Here is an 18,961-nt window from a genome sequence, read left to right as displayed (position 1 = left end):
ACTTTCCCATATCGAGAGAGACTGGACATCTCGTTTCATTCAATTAAAAAACTCCGATATGTTAGCGAAATTGATCGAACGATGAGAATTTGAAATAAAAAAAAAAAATAAAAAAAAAAAACGAAGTTCGTTAAAACGAAACTATTCTCCATTCAACGTAACCCAGTTTATCTCGCTGAATTGGCGGAACGTGTTTGTCGCCGATGGGTAAAAATATAGGTATGTATACCGGTACAAAACGAGACGGAATCGCATCAAAGAATCGACGCGAATCGACTTTATGCCTGTCTCTGCGTAGGTAAACATAAAACATTTCGCCAAATGAACCTGTGTCAGCATTCAAACACGGGGACATTTGTATGCGTCCCCTGTCATCCGTAGGTTATTACAGAATCTGTTATTTAAAAGCCCTTTCTAGGTAACCGGTAAACTTTACTTCGGGCGAGGCTCGACTGGAAATACGAAAAATCAAACTGCCATGGGACACGTGATACGGCTTCGTACCTTTGCGGACGAAATTCATTACGTGCTGACGTGTTTCCCCGGTTGTTCTGCATTCGTTACAGTTTTCACTATAATATTATACACACCCCTGTATCCAGCTCCCCAAAGCCCAATAGATTACCCTGAGGAATACACGAACACAATTTGCCGGGATTTACGGGGGTTCATCAAATTTCTACACTTTGAAGGCCGGGATACCCGGTATTTTCAATCAGGGAGATTCAAATCAATACTACTGAACGTAATTTCTGCATCGATGATATAAAACAGAGACATTTCGGATACTATACTTATTCTATTCTCGGCCGAAAACTAAAATGAATAATTAGGTCGTTGCGCGTGAAAAAATTGAATACATGTATGGAAAAGCAGAGAAATCAAAAATAATCTCGTTTTTTCTTTATTAGATCGAATAAAAATTAAATCGAATACACTGGATTGAAAATTACAACACTATGACGTCAGTCATACACGGGATCATAAGATCAGGTCAATTCAACTGCTCTTAACACGCGCAATTATCTACATTCTGATAAAATAGAGGAAATATCCGACCTAATTATCTTATCTGTTTCTCTGCTTTGTACACATAAAAAAATTGGTTAATTCTTTTTTTTTCACGCGAAGACGCAATTATATCCTGGTCTTCTCACATCACTTGCACGGTCTTCCACTTTCCGTAGGGTTGTGGCCGTTCAGGCACACTGTAATCTCTCCTATAGGGAACGCTGGGTGATTGATCCTCATCATCGTCAGGCTCGACGGCGTGTTCTTGTTCCTCCCGCTGCTTCCGAATCTCTTTGTATTTTTCTCTCTCGGCGTTGGCTCGCCGCTCCTCGGCGGTTTCCTCCTTCTTCTTCTCCTCGTCCTTGGCTATTTGAGCCAACAGTTCCTCCTGCAGAGCCAATTCCTTGGCTTCCTCCTCCTGCTCGGCAATTGTCGCGAAACCTTCCGCTGGTGGCTCCCACACAGATTCTGTTGAAATTTAGCGATTCAAATTAAATTCACACATCAACGCCGCGCCTTGGTCTGCAGTGGATAAAAAATATTGCGAGAAATATTTTTTTGAGTGGTTTTTATTCTGGTCATTTGAATAAAGACGTTCGAATTTTTTTTTTTTTTTTTGGGCATCTTTTTTGCCATCGCTTGCGATTGGCTTCAGGTAGATGACGTCACGTTGATCACCGCCTCCGGCGGAGATGCTTTGTACTATGTAGTTAGATTAGGTTAGGTTATGTTGAGATTAGGCAATATTAATCGATTTCAAAGCTTATCTTTGATGATTCGCGATATTTCATTTCTAATTTTTTAAGGTTTTCGAGACGTTTGATCGAATTAATCGATCAGACTTTAAAATTCGCTGTGAAAAGATTACTTAAAGTCAGTGGGAACCGTGAGCTGATTTTCTTCGGAAATTGTTCTGGACTTTTGATCGAATAAAATTTCCTTAATCGTTTTTCAAATTTTAAAAATCGAAAGGCATAGTCACGAACCGTTTGTCTGGATGTGCCAGTAGTAGGTATACCCTTCGGGGCTGACTGCTTCGTACCAAAGTTTCTGGGCGAAAAGTTGACTCCTAACTTTGGCTGCATCGTCTTCCAACCCTTTCTTGACCCTCTTGCCTTTGATTTTAGCCTTGCCCTGAATCTTCACGTCTCCGCTTGCTCCGGGTAAGCCCGATTTGTGGCTGGAAGATCTGGGTTGAGACGACGAAGAAGGATCGCAGGGATCGACGTCGAATTGGGGCTGCGATTATTAGGAGGATTGATTCAGATATCGAAAATGCAAGATAAATAAAAATGGATCGACGAAGAAGTTTGAAAAAAATAATTCGAGTTCCGTAGTGTAATGTAAAGTTGATATTCGAAATCACACGTAAAGAAGAGGAGAGGAAATGAATTAAACAGCTTATGATTAGTCGGAGGATATCCAAGCGTACTTCTTTCGGCAACTTCATTATCTATACGTTCAAATAATTTCTGACCTCTCGCTCTCCTCGATTCCCTTTATTTCCACGTGTTTGCGCGCCTCCGACTGTAGGGTGAAATTGTCTGTTCTTGTACCTTGGACTGGCTTCTGGAGGTGCCAGCTGAGGTGCTTTTGGAACATTCGGCGGTGCGGCCTGTAAAAAAGCCGATTCGTTTTTACCCAGTTTTTATTTTCGATCGGCTAGCTGTTTCACATGGTGTCCGGTAAAAAATTTCTAGCAAATTCAAGGACATTTCAAGGAAAACTAAAAATTCACGAAAATGATAATTGTTATGTACATTTCTTCATCCCGGATATTTCCAGAACTTTTTAAGGACAAGCAAAATTCAAGGACATTTCCAGGACTACTAGATACCATGATTTCAGCCGCCTTTAACTTACAACTCACGTCGTTTTTTCCTGCGTTTTCTAATTTTTCACGAATTATCCTCTCCGCTGTTAGATCAGTCGTGTTGTTCTCAACGTCTTTGAGATATGCCGCCATTGCTGCCTGAAACGAAAGAAATTGCGTTTTATTTCTCATCCTCGCGTGAATCGTGTAAGCGCAACTTTTTTTTTTTTTTGGACGTGCTATGTTCGTTTTTAGAACCGGTAATCATGCAGAGCGGAAGAAAAGAAGAGTGGAATAAATGTTTCGCTGCTCACGGTCTCCATTTTCTTAATGTCATCCTCGAACTTCCGGTGCTGCTTGGCCTGTTTAGCACTGTTCTTATGAATCTCCCGGAGTCGTTTGCCGACATTTTCCTTGTGCTTTTTGCCACCTTCGTGGAACTCGATGCTCGGCTTGTTGTCGGCGATCCAGCATTTGCAAAAATCGCAGAATTTCCGACCCTGAGACTTCCAGTAATCGGCCCTAACGAACAAGATGCGTGTTGGGATTCAGTAACAGTTTCACACGTGTTAAATCAGTCATTATGTACAAAATTTATTCATAAACATGTTATCATTTGCATTTGAATCAAGCGCGCGCGCACCGTGCAGAAATTGAAAGTAAATATGTAAATGGTATTTATATAACATAATTTCAAAGAGGGTGAATCGGGTGAATAAATATTATGAAGCTGTGGATATACGTGTTCCTCTTATTTACTCAAAATGTTGGGGAAAAGAGAGAGAGAGAGAGAGAAAGGGGGGAAGGAGAGGGAGTGTAAACGAATATCGAATAAGGATGAGAAACCGACCAGGCGACAATCTGAAAATCAAAGTTAACGAAACTTGGAATTGTTCGATTGAATGCTAGAACGTCGAGAGCAAGAGAACTTCTTCAATATTGACCAAACCCTCGGCGAGCCTACACTTATAACTACTTTTGCGAATCTACGAGCGGAAAATCAGGAAAGGGTAGAAAAAAAAAAGCCAACGTGTGTCCGTCCGAAAAAACATTTTCGCGGATAATAATCTTTTCCTTCATTTTCACGTAAGCTGGGTTAGTTGGATAGAAATAAGAGAATAGAAAAAGGAAAAAGGTGGATATATAGATTACAGGATATGTCAGCAGTTGAGATTTATATACGACAATTGCATCGGGTTACAATGAAATCCGACATTATTCCGTCCTTCGTCGCTTCGTCCAAGATGGGTTTTCATAAAACGCGATAATGCCTGTCGATCTCCTCCACTCTTCAGCGAATGGGAGAACAATTTATTGCAGACATTACTGCTGCACAATATGCCTCTGGGCTCTTGACAGCAATAAATTCTACCTATAACTAATAACACATTTTCATCTATGGTGTAGGAATTTGATGACACGTTAATGCGTCACAACGAAATGCGGTTTTACGAGGAGTCGGCTGTAACGTGCATTTATATTCAGCCATTTATTCTGCTAATCAATTTGTATTCATTCATTTTTTTTTTTTTCGGAAATCGATATTCCAGTTGATCACGTGTAGGTAAATGGTTTTGTTTACGAATTATGTCGAGGGTATCAAAGATGCGCCCTGCATAGCATGTTTCTTCTTTTTTTTAATAAAATCAGAATGGATGTTCGAACGAACGACACTTGGTCTACATTCCACTCCCGTCTATTGTCCTCGCGAAATATCTACCGTACACCTATACACACAATCAAGCCTAGAGCTAAACAATAACAATGAACGTGCGAAATAGTGCATCGGCCATTCTCGCCTAGTTGGCAATTAAATCTCGCCTCCCTGAGCTTTGCAGTGTTTGCAAAGTGCCGTTAAGGCTCGATCCGCGTGTCCGTTTGAAATATTTTTTATAATTAAAATTGCTCACTTGAAATTGCTCAGCTAATAATTCATTATCAATTTTTTATGGGCATTATTATGTTGAGAAATGACCGAAAGCGCTTCTATTACGCATTATGGGTTCAATTTCGGACCAAAACCCAGCGCTGTGCATGTCATATTAATCAGCGGTGTATCTACTTCGGTAATTAGTCTAATACAACGCGTTATAGTGTACACCTCACATTTCGGAGTAATTAACCGATCCGGGGTTCAAGGGCGCAGTCTGGTTGACGCCCATTTTTAAAAATCGGCTGTCTCTAAGTGCTCTCCACGTATAATCCTATTGCAAGCTTATTTTCACGGAACTCTATATAGTAGATTGAAAGTCGAAACGAACAAATAAAAAAAATATATGGCGTTTCTCGAGAATTCAACGATGAATCGAAAACCATATTGATTCTCGATTCCACACATAGTCGAAAATAATTAAGATTTCCATACTGTTTGTTCTTTCACGAGGTCAAAGTGCACAAAATACGCAAGATGACAAACTGGTCTTACATTTTTCGCGTTCTACTAATATTTCGCAAAGTTCATCGTAAATCGATCTGTAAAATTTATTACCGCACTTTGTTTTTAGCGTATGGCTATCAACATACCGCGAGTTGTATAATAAATATGTAACGACGTTACAATGTGCACGCCTATGAAGTTCTCTGCAGTTTTTCGTCAACTTGACGGCAAAAGAAGAAACTTAAAAATCGTGAGCCAAGCTCATCAATTTTCTCCGAACGATGATGCATCGACTCAAAAACAGCGAACCTCATTCTGGAAATCTATCAGTCAATAAATCCGCCCCAATTTCACCCAATTTTCCAAGTTACGAGACAAACTGCAGAAAACCAACGAGGATCCGAACTTGTAGACAAAATTTGTTAGTCCGCCTTCCTCCCCCTACGAGTTTTGTATCCCAATGGGTTTCCGCCCAGCCGATATCCGGTTATACGTACTGCATGGCGTGAGATACACGTCAAGGTTCAGAGAGCTCAGCTTTCCGCATAGTCTATATTCCGCACAATATCCCGCACGTACGCGATACACGTAAACCGTTTTGTTTTGCACAGCTGTCCCGTTGTGCCTTTATCCGTCCGGTTCGCATTACTTGATTCTATACTTTACTCTGATCTCGTCCTAAAAATGCGACGCATGCAGTTATGGATCAATGGACCCCATCGTCCGAACCCAAATTTGACAAGAGAGAAGAAGCCGTTTTGAAAATTTCCAACCAAGTTATTTGGACAATGATGGAGAAAACGAATGAAAAGGACGTAGGTACTTAATATGCGATAGAAATGAATCCGCAGGCCAAATTCAAATGGACGTTGTTTATGTATAAGAACAGATAATCTGTTTATTGGAATTAAACTAGATGAAATTTTTTTTTCCTTTGATATTCTTTTTTTTTTTAGTCTTCGGTCAATTGGTTTCTTTCCGCTTGATAACTCGTTGAATATCCTTACGTGTTGTCCGTCTCCGTTGTAGATCAATCAAAGAGTAATAATAAGAACTGGTTGAAAATGGTCCAAATATTTCATTACCCTATATTTGAGTACAGAATATATATTTGTCGATAAGAACTCACGATATCGAGTTTCCCACGAAAGTGCCCCCGTTAGAACTCAATTATACGTATGTATGTATACATGATATGACGTACAGACACCGTTTCGAAGACTTCTCAATTATTGCATCGAGTCACGCACATGCTTTGTGAATATATTCGTTTGAGGTTGAAATTAAATCGGATTACGGCTACGGTGTCGGATTAAGAATTCGCAATTCCGTTAGGTTTGACTCTTCGAAATCCTGTTTGCGTCATTATTAAGGTCAAGATTCTCGGTTTACACAGACAATCGTAGACGCCGAGAAATAGAAAATTGGAACATTTGCAAGTTCGGATCTCTTTTTTATCATACACACTGGAGAAATTGCCTCATTCGAGGTTTAAAAGGAATTTCGTCAACGAAGATCGTATGAATATACTGTAAAATATGATATTGTTAATGAATCAGCTTATTGCACCAACTCATCGTCACAATCCCATTGATATTGCAATTGTTGTTACAGACAGTGGTCAGAGGCATTAAATTATTTTCATAAAGTAATATTTCGATCTCTGACTCGATTAGATACACGATTTTCTCGTTGATAGTAGAGAACTATCGTTCTTTACCTTGTGCAAACGAAAAGAAAGGAAGTCGAGTCTTTAGCAATCCCCATCGTCCGTATTTCAAAAGAAACAGCATCAGCCTCGGAGGTTTTTCAATATTGTAATTATCGTCATCCAAATTGAAAGCTATTATTACACCAACGTTTTCATCGCGCGGTATCTTTGATAAGGAAAAGCTTCCCGACGGCGACAAAGTCACAAAGAAAAAAAAAGAGAGAACGGAGGCGACATTGACGAGTAAAATAATCTCGAGTCTGTGGTTCCCTCAATTGTCGCCCTTCCATTAAACGAACTGCAAATGATATCTTCATCAAAGCGTACTTGATCTACATTTCATTCCCGACCGTTGTTCCATAGCCGACGTAAGTGCTAAATAATATAAGTGCATTCTCGCCTAGTTGCCAATTAAACATGACCTCTCTCTGTCTTCTGTATAAGTATTCTCAAAGCGTCGACGTGTCCCAGTATAACACCGGCCTACGTGTCTATTTCTCTCTCTCTCTCTCTCTCTTCCACCCCTTCTTGTCCATCCAGCCAGCCAACTCTGTATACACAGCTGTGTGTATATTCGGTTTTGGTATACAGAAACTCAGGCATGATTGGTGATAGCAAAAATGTTTATACCGCAGGTCAGTGCGGTACAAACTTCACGTGAACATCGCCTTGTGTTAATCCCTGTCAAAGCGGGCGTTCGCAACCACCGTATAAAAATTGTTGGGGGAAATAATTTGATTACAGAAGGTCATAAGGTGAAAGAGAAGTTGGTCAGGTTCGACAGTTCGTTGAAACCTTCGTTTCGAGCTCGTCGAGAGTTTTCGTGTTGCGAAGGAATTTTCCATTACTGATGGGCTGATTGAAACCGTTATACGAACGAATATTTCAGAACCCGATATTGAACAAATATAAACGATCGATGATGCCTAGTCCAATTAAAGTTCGACGCATGCATCACGTATAAACAGATATCACTTCACTGGTAAATAAGCACTATCGTCGCGCGGACCGCTTCTGCCAATTGGATATGGCTTCCAGTTTGAGCCATTGAGCTGAAAGACCAGTTGACGCTATTCCAATTCTCTTCTTACCGATCGCGAACGCGATGGCAAAGTCAACGAAGATTTTGGCGAGCCACTGTCGCACGTTGGAAACACTTGAGATTTTGGATCGCTTTTCGTGAAAGAGTTGGGAATGGTCTCTCGATCCGCAACCGCGATAGGTGAGCCCTACGTCCGCGTAACCGTCATAACCCTGCACATTCTATAAATATCTTCATCAATAATATCGTCCCCTATGTGCAGAGTGAGATGACTGTAGCCATACGCCACGGTCCTGGTACCGGCCACAATATCTTACCGGATTTTACACGCCCGAGTTTGCCAGCATCAGCTAGAGTCGAGGAGCACAATGTGCCGCATTCCATTACAAAAGACTGATTACTAAAATGGGCCACGAAATGCGCAGTGGGTGTAATAATTCGTTCGTTCTATTATTACATTCGCATCGGGTCGTTACCGGCTATACACCCATGGGGACAATTTGTGTGGCACGATTTGAGCCAACAAAGCTATTAGTCGCGTGTCACTTGCAGCCTGACGTACATACGTAAATGTTGCACCCATAACACTGGCAGCCTTTCTTTCTGCCAATCCTGAAGAAATGAAGGAATTTTCTCGGTTTCTTGGGCACGGTTTCGAGGGTCGAGAAAAAATTAATGTCATATACAGTGCGAACAAAGTTGGGGAACTTCACTGAGAGAAAAGATTCCTCCTACAAGGAAGGTATTTCAGTTGGATCACTCCGATTTCATTTCTTTTGTAATGTGTTATAGTAGACTAAAAACTAAGCGACACCAATTTTTTTTTATCTGCCATTAAACACTCTAAGGGGATGAAACCACTCTCCAAAGTAAGACATGTCAAGAGGGGATTTCGCACTTTTACCCGCAAGAACGTAATATTTTTTTTTAACCAATCCAACGGGAAATGTTTTCTCATAAGGGGCCGTACTTAAATTACGTAACGGAATTTGAAGAACTTTTCAACCCCTACCCCCCCTGTGTAACAGATCATAACAAAATGTCAACCCCCCCCCCCCCCCCCCCCCCGTCCCAAATTGTACGTAATTTTTCGGAATCAAATAACGAAATAGCATAAAATTTTATTAAAATCATTTGTATTTTTCATTATTCTTCTATTTATTAATTATTAATTAATTATTAAGTGTTTTAATTACTGTAAGTTGAGTGATCTAATGCCAAGAGCTACCGCAGCGCGCTAGTTTCAAAATGTTAAAGGTTTGGCTATAACAGAATCTGGCGCGGGAATTCAGTTTGAATTTTTTTATTAATTATCAAAAAATTTTACATTCAATTCAAAAAATTACGTACAAGCATCAAAAGACCCCCTCCCCCGTATCGTAACAAAGTGTAACAATCGAGTCTGACCCCCCCCCTCCCTTACGTTTGTTACGTAATTTAAGTATGGCCCCTAACGAGAAATGAAAAATGTAATTTTCTCAATAAAAAAAAAAAAAATGCCAAATCCCCCCTTGACATGCCTTACTTTGACCCCATTAAAGTGTTCAATGGCAGACGAAAAAAAATACGTGCCGCTTAGTTTTTAGCATACTATGACATATTTGCAAAAGAAATGAAATCGGGGAGATCGACCTGGGATACCTTCCTTGTAAGTTTCATTAAAGACAGGCCGTTGTTGTGAGATACACGTGTCTGTTGTATAATAAGTGGGGCTTCTAAGTAGGTTGAGTTGCGCAATTTGTATAAGGACAGGTACAATCGTGCTTGCATGCATGCAGCGGCTTCAAGGTACACGAGCAAAGTGTTTGTTCGTACACAACTTTAAGGTTAGATAAAAGGGGGGATAAGTACGACGATCCCCCGATGACATCCCAACAGCCGTTTATTTACTTAAGAGCTCATGTAACGATGAGTGGGATTGGTCAACATACGGAGGGATTTCCCATATCACGGTAGACTTACGGCAGCCGAGCTCAGCGACGGAATAACGAAGCCCATTAGCATCCAATACAAATAAATCCAAGGCGAAGTCGAAGAGAAAAGAAAACAAATGTTTACCGATGGTTTATTTTTCCAATCTCTTAACGCGCTTTTCTTTATCGCGCGATAAAAATGTCGCTCAAGTTCCTAAAGGAACGTCGTTACAGTACAGCTAATTGTGAATCATTGATAGGTGCTTGCAGGTCTTATATTCTTCGGGCTTTTCGGCCAGTTACACTTACAAAATTTCACTTCATCAATTTCTGACACTGCTGCGTCTTATGTCAGGTGTACCCGTTGACCATTTTCAACGACAGACTCCGACTGCGAGGCTTTTTGGCAAGATTATAATGATTGCAAGTAAGTATGATGAAAAAGTGTCTTTTTGCTATAGTCGAGTGAATGTATCAAGATGAAGGCACAGTGTGTGAGTATGATCTATTTCGGGTAGCACAACTTTGGCTTTTACGTTCAATTTAGATACGTTTACGTGGCGCTAGATAACTTCGCATTCAATTTAGATAATTAGGGTGCTTCCTACTCGCCGACATCTCTTCTCTTCCACCTGGCAAACGAAACGAGATCTAGAACGATTTTAGCCTTTAGCTATCCGTCTCGCTTCCTCCTCCACTTCCCAAAGCTCATCGTTCTACCGTGTACTACTAGGCTATACTTCTTTGGCTATAGGTAGTTCAACTTCTACACGCGTGCTCCACAAAAGCTGCGATATATCATCGGCTGATTATACCCACCAGCGAAACTACCGACACTCGACAGAAACTGCAAACTCCTCTATACCATGAAGCTGAAAATTGCTTTGGTGAAGCTAACCCGTCTTTCTCTTTCCGACAGTTCCTCAAACTCGCTCATGTCCACCTGGATCTTCAAGCCACTCGAGAACTTATCAGGCAATTATATCCAGTTTCCGGCTAGTCTCGATTCATTCTGTGGCTTGGTTTGAACACCATTGGAATAAAGCGGATAACGACACGATTTTTCTCAAAAAAGTTTTATGCCCCGTTCTTTGTCTCGTTGTTTAGAAGAAGAGGAAAACGACGTGAGTGGCTCTGTTCTTTTAAACACCGATTGTGCAATCAGGCTTTTGAAAGAATCTGTTTTGTTGATGTACTGTAGGATCATTAGTATTGCTCAAAGTCGAGAGAAACAGGTCGAATGAAATACCGAACAACATCTCTGCAGGCTAATTTTCTCAAGAGTGGTTAATCGTCCTCTGATAAAATATTGGTACGGTGTATATAGGTGCCTATATGTATACACCTGACTTCAAAAGCCTTGGTATTAATTTATATACCGCTGTTTCAAAGCGCTTCAAACGAGTGTACTTCAAATGACTTGTGACTCGGGTTGACTTCGCATGACTTAATGTCACTCCGAGCGAAGTCAAGAGACGAAATGATGGTTTTCTGAAACCGTGGTTACGGATTCTTCCAACTTCCTGAATATGCCCAAGTCAAGAAACTGCAGAAAAGCCTGCAGAAAAACCTAATTCCTGAACTTTGTCCCAAGTTCCAGGTTCAAAATCGTGACTCAGAATCACACAAATCGACTGTCTGAAGATGGTGCAAAAAAATTGATGTTCGGTACTTTTTGCTTGGCACAGTTTACAGCGTGACGTTTGGCCATACCAGAAAGTGGCTCGGTATCGTTGTTATTTAACATACGTTGTTACATAGGTATACACAGAGCTTAAAATCTATAGTACCGAATGCTCGGTAATCTGTGTTTCGGATGAGTGAAGCACATGCAATGCTACTTGGGAGTGAATCATTTAACCACTATCTGCTAATGCAAAACTCGCGTCAGAGCTTTTGAACCGGCGGATCTTATTCGTTGGAAAATAATCGGGAAACATCTGCAAGTTCTAACTTGTAAATGGGAATCAATTTGAAAATGAAAAATCGGATAACCGGATATTTACATTAGTCTGTGTCTTTCGTAATTGTGACCTGTCATCTGGACAAGAAACTCGGACTTCTCCTCGCCTATCGTAACAGTTTCAAACGGCGTGTTTTTTTTTTTTTTTTTTTTTTGCCCTTGACAAATATCAACGATGAAGGATGTATGGACACGTGGACAAGCAGTCCATGCTGCGAAATGATGAAGGATTCCGGGTGTCTTGACGAGTACGTGTACTCGTACCATGATCATCATGGTTCGAAGAATCGCGTGCGATATTCACCTCCTCAGTGCTTTCGGTATTTTTATTTCCTCGTACTTTTAGTTTATTTGATATATTTTCTTTCTTGTTTCTCGAGTATTCTCAGTTATAACAAAAATAATAATAATTTGCTACTTAGTCCACGTCATTTGGTCCGTCGACTGGGTTCAGCTCGAGCGTTTATTTTGTCCCGTTAATTCGGCATGCAATAAATTTGTCACCGCTTTTAACGAGAGGTTCGCTCGGCAGTTTCACCATCGTATATTTCCAAGATTTCTCGTTCGATGACGACGCGTCTCCTGATTTGTATTAATGATCGTATTAATTGAGAGTAGTTTTCTTGTGTCTCGTTTCTTTTTCGGAGCTGTACTCCGGGTCGAGGTTTTTGGCTATTTCCACTATGATGTGACGTACGTAATAAAAATGAACGGGTATCTGACGTGCGACGAAAGTGCAGTTGATCATTCGAATATTAGACACGGAACGGCAAAATAATGTACTTAAATCGAGAGGCAATCAATAAAGTTAATATTTTTAAAAATATATAAGGCTATCCAGGTGATTTATCAAGTAGAAAAAGCCACAAACTCAACGACGACAATATTTCACAAGTATAATATACAACCACACAGCTTCGACCTACACGCGCTTTTATATATCAAGTAGAGCATATGAATTTAATTTTAGTTTATACATAATAAAATGGCCCAAAGCCATGCAAACCGCGGACCGCAACATGACAAAACGTATTGTTGCTACACAAAGACGATTTCCTGTCGCGGTAACAAAATACTGTTAAATCAATTTATAGCGTTTATCACCATCAAAGTTATTACACAACTCTTTTATCACAATTTCCGCGATTATTTCCGTAATTGCAATAATCGACACTCGTTTCCGCTTTGCGTGTGTACGAATACAGGTTAAAAATTTCCTCGTTCAACTATCAAATCTCCTAAAATATTGATTCTTTCCCCCTTTCTCAGGGATACAAGATTCAATTTTGTTACTACGAAACTTCTCTCTTGCACACATGTACACAAATTTATTAACACATTCAATTATTCATCATCTTTCTATCCCGATTTTATTTATCATTCTTATTTTATTATTTACCACGTTATATTATAGTAAGCCGAAGATCTTCTCGCGCGATCGATGTCACGTGCCAACTAACAAATTTTTTCACGCTATCGTTACACACTAATATCGTATGTATAGTGTACGTGTATCCTAGTTATACCTATAACCTATCCTACTTATCTTACCTGCGGCTGTTCATCCGCGGTGACTGACGAAGCTACGCGTTGAACCTTCGTAACGGTTGGATTCCCGCCAAATTTTACGCACCCCAGGCCCCGACTAGACGCTGCATGGTCGGCCATTTGTTTTTTTATTTCTATTATTTTTTTTTTCCCAGTTTCTTACTCGTGTTAAATTCATATATATTATTCTTCTTTTTTTTTTTTTTCTCGCTTTCTTGGTCTCGTTTTACTTTTGATATCTATCGCACGCACTTTTAACCCAGCTTTCAAAGATCGATTTGATCAAAGTGGAACGCGTTGATTGAACTTATTTATATTACTTTTGACACGATAATATACATTGAATGCGATTTGTTGAAGAAATTAAGAACAACGCGTCCGGTTTCAACATTATGCAGGTTTACGTATACAAAACTGCTATGATAGTTTAGATTTTGTTCGTCACGATGATGTTTCTTTCTTTTTCTTTTTTTTCCTATCATTTCCTTCTTTTTCCGTTCCTAATTCTTATACATACGCAAAGAATGGAATAGAAATAGAAAATATTTACAATAAATCGAATTCGCAAATTCGATTCGTATTCTTTTTGTTTTTTTTTTTTTTTTCTTGAAAAGAGGTAATTGAACATTTTTTTCACGACGTCGTTTATTAGAGTTGATTAAAATTTTATGGAAAAAGGCGGGAGGAATATAATTTGGAGAAGAAATACGTGGCAAATACAGGGGTGGGTTTGTTTATGCAATAACTTTCCCTCTCGTTAAATAATACCGTGTATAAGTCACGCTCGTTGAAATTATTTTGAAAAACAATTGAGCCACGGCATAACGTTTACAACCGTTTATAAGTTTACAAAAACAATGCATTCCTGCATGGAACAGCTTATTACCCCTTATTTTATACCGCTAAACGCTGCATTGTAAATCAGCGGCTGGCCGGTGTTTTGTTCGCGGCTTTATACAGCGGAGGTGCGTTTTAAATCAGTGCGCCAAGCACAGAGCGTCGCTGTGCCTGTGGCTGGATTATTTAACTTTCCGCGTTGCTGAAAATAAAAGAGAAATCTTCGTTTAAACTACTCTTTGTTCTTTCGGTAACACGAGCCAATAAACTTCAAGGGCTTTAAACTATTTATAAATAAATATGAGAGGTAAGAAAAATAAGAAAAAAAAAAATAAAATAAAATAGAAACAAACAACGTACTGGACGTTTTTCATCCCTCTGCACGCCTCTCGGGTTTAATTATTTGTGTAACACGTGTAGTAAGTGTTAAATTTTTCCACGCGATAGTAACTTTCATTTTGATACAAAGAGTAGAGGCAAAAAAAAAAATGAAATAAAAATAATTTATAGATACTTCGTGACGTTGGAGAATTCGGGACGATGTCATTTATTTTTTCAACCATTCTATTTTCTGTTGTCTTGAGATTCTTTTTTAATCCCACTTTTATACGAGGATGAAAAAAACTAGAGAAAAAGAATGAAAATAACAATAATAACAACAATAGTAATAGGAATAATAATAATAATAATATTAATAATAATAATAAACTAGGAAAAGAAAACCGAAGGAGAACTCGATAATTCAAAGCTTTTATTTATCCACGAGGAATCATAAATCTCGCGACGATTTTTTTTTTTCGCTCGACTTTTTTCTTTTTAAAATTTTCTATACTTCTTATTTGTTTGTAACACTAGTTTTTAAAAATTTTTTATATCTTTATGCCTAACCAACTTTCTCGGACGATGCGTAGACTTAAAGAAACTCGAGGTATCGAGGTATAAGAGACACAAACACTGCACGGAACGATCATTCTTTGCCGTATTTATACATTGGACATTATGTGTATGTACGTACATACATGCGTGCTTGTGAAAGAGGAAGAGAATATACCTGTGTGTATATGTATATAGTGACGGTGTAGTAAGTTAACGTTGAAACAGATGCGACTGTCAAAAATATCTTTCAAACTACAATAGACGCCACATGCAAACGAAAGAAACGATGTAGCTGCCAATTCTCTCCCTCCCTCCCCACCCATCCATTCGAGAATATAACTATAGGCAGTATTTAGCCCCTTGAAAGCTTATTCGGAGTTACTTCATTCGATTTTTTCTCATTTTTTTCATTCAGTGAACAAATATGCAAAAAATTTTGATGGTTCGATCGAAAGAACTATGGAATATGCATTTTCATTATATACTTGGACAGCGGTTTTTCTTTTTTTATTTCTCATAATGTTACTGTACATTTTTACACACGTATACGATCTACTGTGCAGAAAAAAAAATTGGAATTAATAATTCTTATGAAATGTGTATAAATTGTATAACTTACAGGTGAAATATAAGATTTAGGAAAATTTGTAATTTACAGTCGATTTTCAAGGCCCGAATGAACTTCCATGAGCAGTGAAAATGAGCGAAGAAACCGGTTCCGATCATATAATGACGTAAATTCTATTTTTCACCGTATCTTTCTTTCTGTCGTTCTCGTTTTTCTCAGTCTCGTATCTCCTCTTCCGCGGGTATATACAATAAAATTTTTTTTTTTATTCAACACAGTGATTATTTTATTATTGTCACGATGATTTTGCGAAAGGTAGATACGAGGAGAAGAAGAAGGAGGGGGGAATTAAACGAGCCGGCGAACTGTGCCAAACAGAAACTCCGGCTATCTGAAAGATCTAATTTCGTACCTACGCGATGTGTTTTCGGAGGCTGGGTTAGCCTAGCCTTAGTCTTGGTCTTCTGCCTTTTCGCAGTATCTATTATGTAGCTGGCGATGGATTGTACCTGCGTGTCGGTGTATCAAATCAGGCGTCGTGACGTTCCCTAGGACTAATTAAAACCGACATATAAACGGCGCGACCTTTCGTGTCTTTTGCCAATTGATACAACTCGCAGATTCGGAAGGTCGGATGTCCGCGCGCCGAGTGGCGGGAATAAACGCGAATGCACGATTAATGGATTGACTATCAATCCGGCGATGCGGGGAGTGCTGACCAATTTTAATTAGTTATAAGAAAACTTTTGTCATTCACGCGAAGGCCAAACATGCACGAAGGTTTCATTGCAGTCAAACTAGGAAAGATTGGGCGATAACACAGGTCTGCGACGAAAAAACCTGCACAGGTTTGTTATGCTGTTTCTTATAGAGTTTCACTCACTGAAACCGCGAAATATACTCAGAAATTTCACTTACGTCGGTTTTTTTTCTTAAACTCGTCTTTGTAGTTTCGTTTAGAGTGAAATTCCCGTGTAATTCGAAATCTGGTATCCTATTCTCGATTATAAAAATCCTATGCAAACGTGACTTCTTACTTCCATTTAATATACATTAGAGTCAGATTCGAGAATAAATACAAACAGGGAAAGAGAAAATGGAAAGCGGAAGCGTATTCGAAGGTGTATCAAAGAGAAGAAGGAAAGTTTTCACAGGCGAAAAGAATGAACGCGGAATGTTAAATACATTTCACAAAGAAATTGTTTGTTTAATTTTATAAGAAATATTGCTTAGTTTATTGTAACAAAATGGTGGTTTGTTCATTATTGTTATGTTTCTTTTTATGCAGACACTTCGTATTTAGCAAGAATACTGTACGTGATAAAGGGAAATGGAAGTCATTTTTGCATTTGGCACACTTGCAACCATAATATTTACCAAAAACATTCCATGCAGCTGAAAAAAAATATTTTTTTTCAGACATGTGTAATTAAGCATTTTTTCTGTTTTATCGATTGGTTTTGAGGATATGGACACGTTTTTGGATTTTGGGAGGACTAGTATCGAGTTTAGTTTTAAATTTTACTCATATAACACATAGAGTGGAATCTGTAATAAAGAGAATCGATGCGATTATGGATTCGAAAATTCGAATTCGGTTGCAAAAGTCGTGATTGTAGAATTTCATTATATGCTTTATTGTTCTGGTTTAGTGGAAGACTAACGACATTTTCTACACTCCGCGTACGAGGAAATAAAGGGAAAATCAGTGAAACGGCGGAAAAGCGTTTTGGATGGCTGGATACGAGGCTAATTTTAGATAATTGATTATCGACCGTGATAAGCGTCGTCGTGAGATATTTAGCGAAACCCGTTTATGGTTTTACCGGCCCTTTGACGAACGGCACAAGCGCAGAGATTCGGTTCTTGAGAAGCTTGAATTTTTTTTTACGAGAAATTGGTGTTCCTGTGACTCAAACAATTGCAAAGAGAAGATTATACAAGCTCTTAAAAAACTGATATTTTAACTGGATTGAATTTTTGAAGCCAAGAGGGAAAGGAAGAAAATCATATTCGTTGCTGCGCTCGATGTAAACGATTAATTATTATACAGATGTACGTTTACCGCAGAGTTTGAAAACTCGAGTCGTGTAAATTTCTCAAATGTTTTTACAGCCCACGGTGTACGTAAAATGATGTATATGGATTACAGCGATGTGTATAAGCCGAAGTCTGAGCGTCTGCAGCCGTAAAAATCAGTCGTTGCAGTCACAAAAGCGCTGGCATCAACGATATAAGATTAAAGAATATTATCGCCTAGCTGCGATGATTAAACACCGTAAAATTTTCTGTTCAAAGTTTATTTTCCGTGTAGTCTGGTAGATCAGTTACTCGTATACAAGCGTATATGTGTATACATGTGTCCGAGAGATTGAGGAGGAAAAAAAGTAATGGGTATATGAAGAAACGGATGATGATGTAGAGGGAAATAAAAAGGAAGGCAGGAAAAATCGACCTCGTCAATTTCATACAACAACTCTGATTCCCTGTTCGCCCATTTAAAAAAAATGTTCTCCTAATCTGCCGCCTCGTTAAGACCACGGCAACTGCTTAAGACGTCGCCAATAATTCCGAAACGACTGACATTTGTTATAACATGTGTGTATAACTCTGCAGTGACACGCGATATATGTATAACAACGTCGGTGTAAAGATCATTATTATTATTATTATTATTATTATTATTATGACTGGTATTATTATTATTATTATCATGCTAGCGAAAAGCTAGACGAATTGTGATGAAACGACCGAATGAGAAGTCGGAAAAAGATGACAATTTTTGCGCGCGAAACAAGACGAGCATAATTGAGATCGACGAGGTAAAAACTCGCTTACAGGCAACGAAAAATCAGACACAATTTAATTATCATTCGATTCAGAATGCCAGCTCGTTTTTTCGTGCGAATTTTTCCTTCGTTTTTCTCTCGATTCTCGAACACCGTGCAATCGCCACGGCCATTTTCTTCTTCTGCGATCTCGTTTCCACTTTAGCAATCTTATCTCTCTTTTTCTATCGCGCAATTGCGTAACTCGTGCGGTTTAACCGCGTGGCTCTGATCCGGAATCAAGGTGAGGAAAAATAAAGGAAAAGCGTCCTCCATGTGTAAGTGGGTTTGAAAATTATCACAGAAGTCAGTGCGTATGTACAATCATCATCGTATTATTATTATTATTATTATTATTATTATTATTATCATCATGATGTATTTTTACAATTAACAATATTCTCACGGTGTGTAACATTTATAATATACGTACATGATATATAGTACGACGCTGATACGCGTCTTGACTAGGAT

At 38.9% G+C, this 18,961-nt stretch overlaps 1 protein-coding gene across 3 annotated transcripts in view; it reads right to left on the bottom strand.

Annotated features, from left to right (window-relative positions):
• Positions 1-18,961, bottom strand: part of LOC124301431 (WW domain-binding protein 4) — a 30,438-nt gene that overhangs the window by 2,292 nt on the left and 9,185 nt on the right. The window contains exons 1-6 of one of the 3 annotated variants that reach the window (XM_046756450.1): positions 13,382-13,526; positions 3,139-3,346; positions 2,882-2,983; positions 2,489-2,626; positions 1,998-2,250; positions 1,158-1,479 (exon numbers count right to left, since the gene is read on the bottom strand). In XM_046756450.1, the coding sequence (XP_046612406.1) occupies positions 1,158-1,479; positions 1,998-2,250; positions 2,489-2,626; positions 2,882-2,983; positions 3,139-3,346; positions 13,382-13,395 (1,037 nt within the window). In that variant the 5' untranslated portion in view covers positions 13,396-13,526. Of the gene's footprint in view, positions 1-1,157; positions 1,480-1,997; positions 2,251-2,488; positions 2,627-2,881; positions 2,984-3,138; positions 3,347-7,892; positions 8,044-13,381; positions 13,527-18,961 lie in introns of those variants that run through there. The other 2 variants (XM_046756449.1, XM_046756451.1) reach the window with 2 other exon arrangements.

This window comes from Neodiprion virginianus, chromosome 3 (genome assembly GCF_021901495.1).
Source record: "Neodiprion virginianus isolate iyNeoVirg1 chromosome 3, iyNeoVirg1.1, whole genome shotgun sequence".
NCBI lineage: Eukaryota > Metazoa > Arthropoda > Insecta > Hymenoptera > Diprionidae > Neodiprion > Neodiprion virginianus.
The sequence above is the reverse complement of the archived record's forward strand: the minus strand, read 5'-3'. Positions and strand labels throughout refer to the sequence as shown.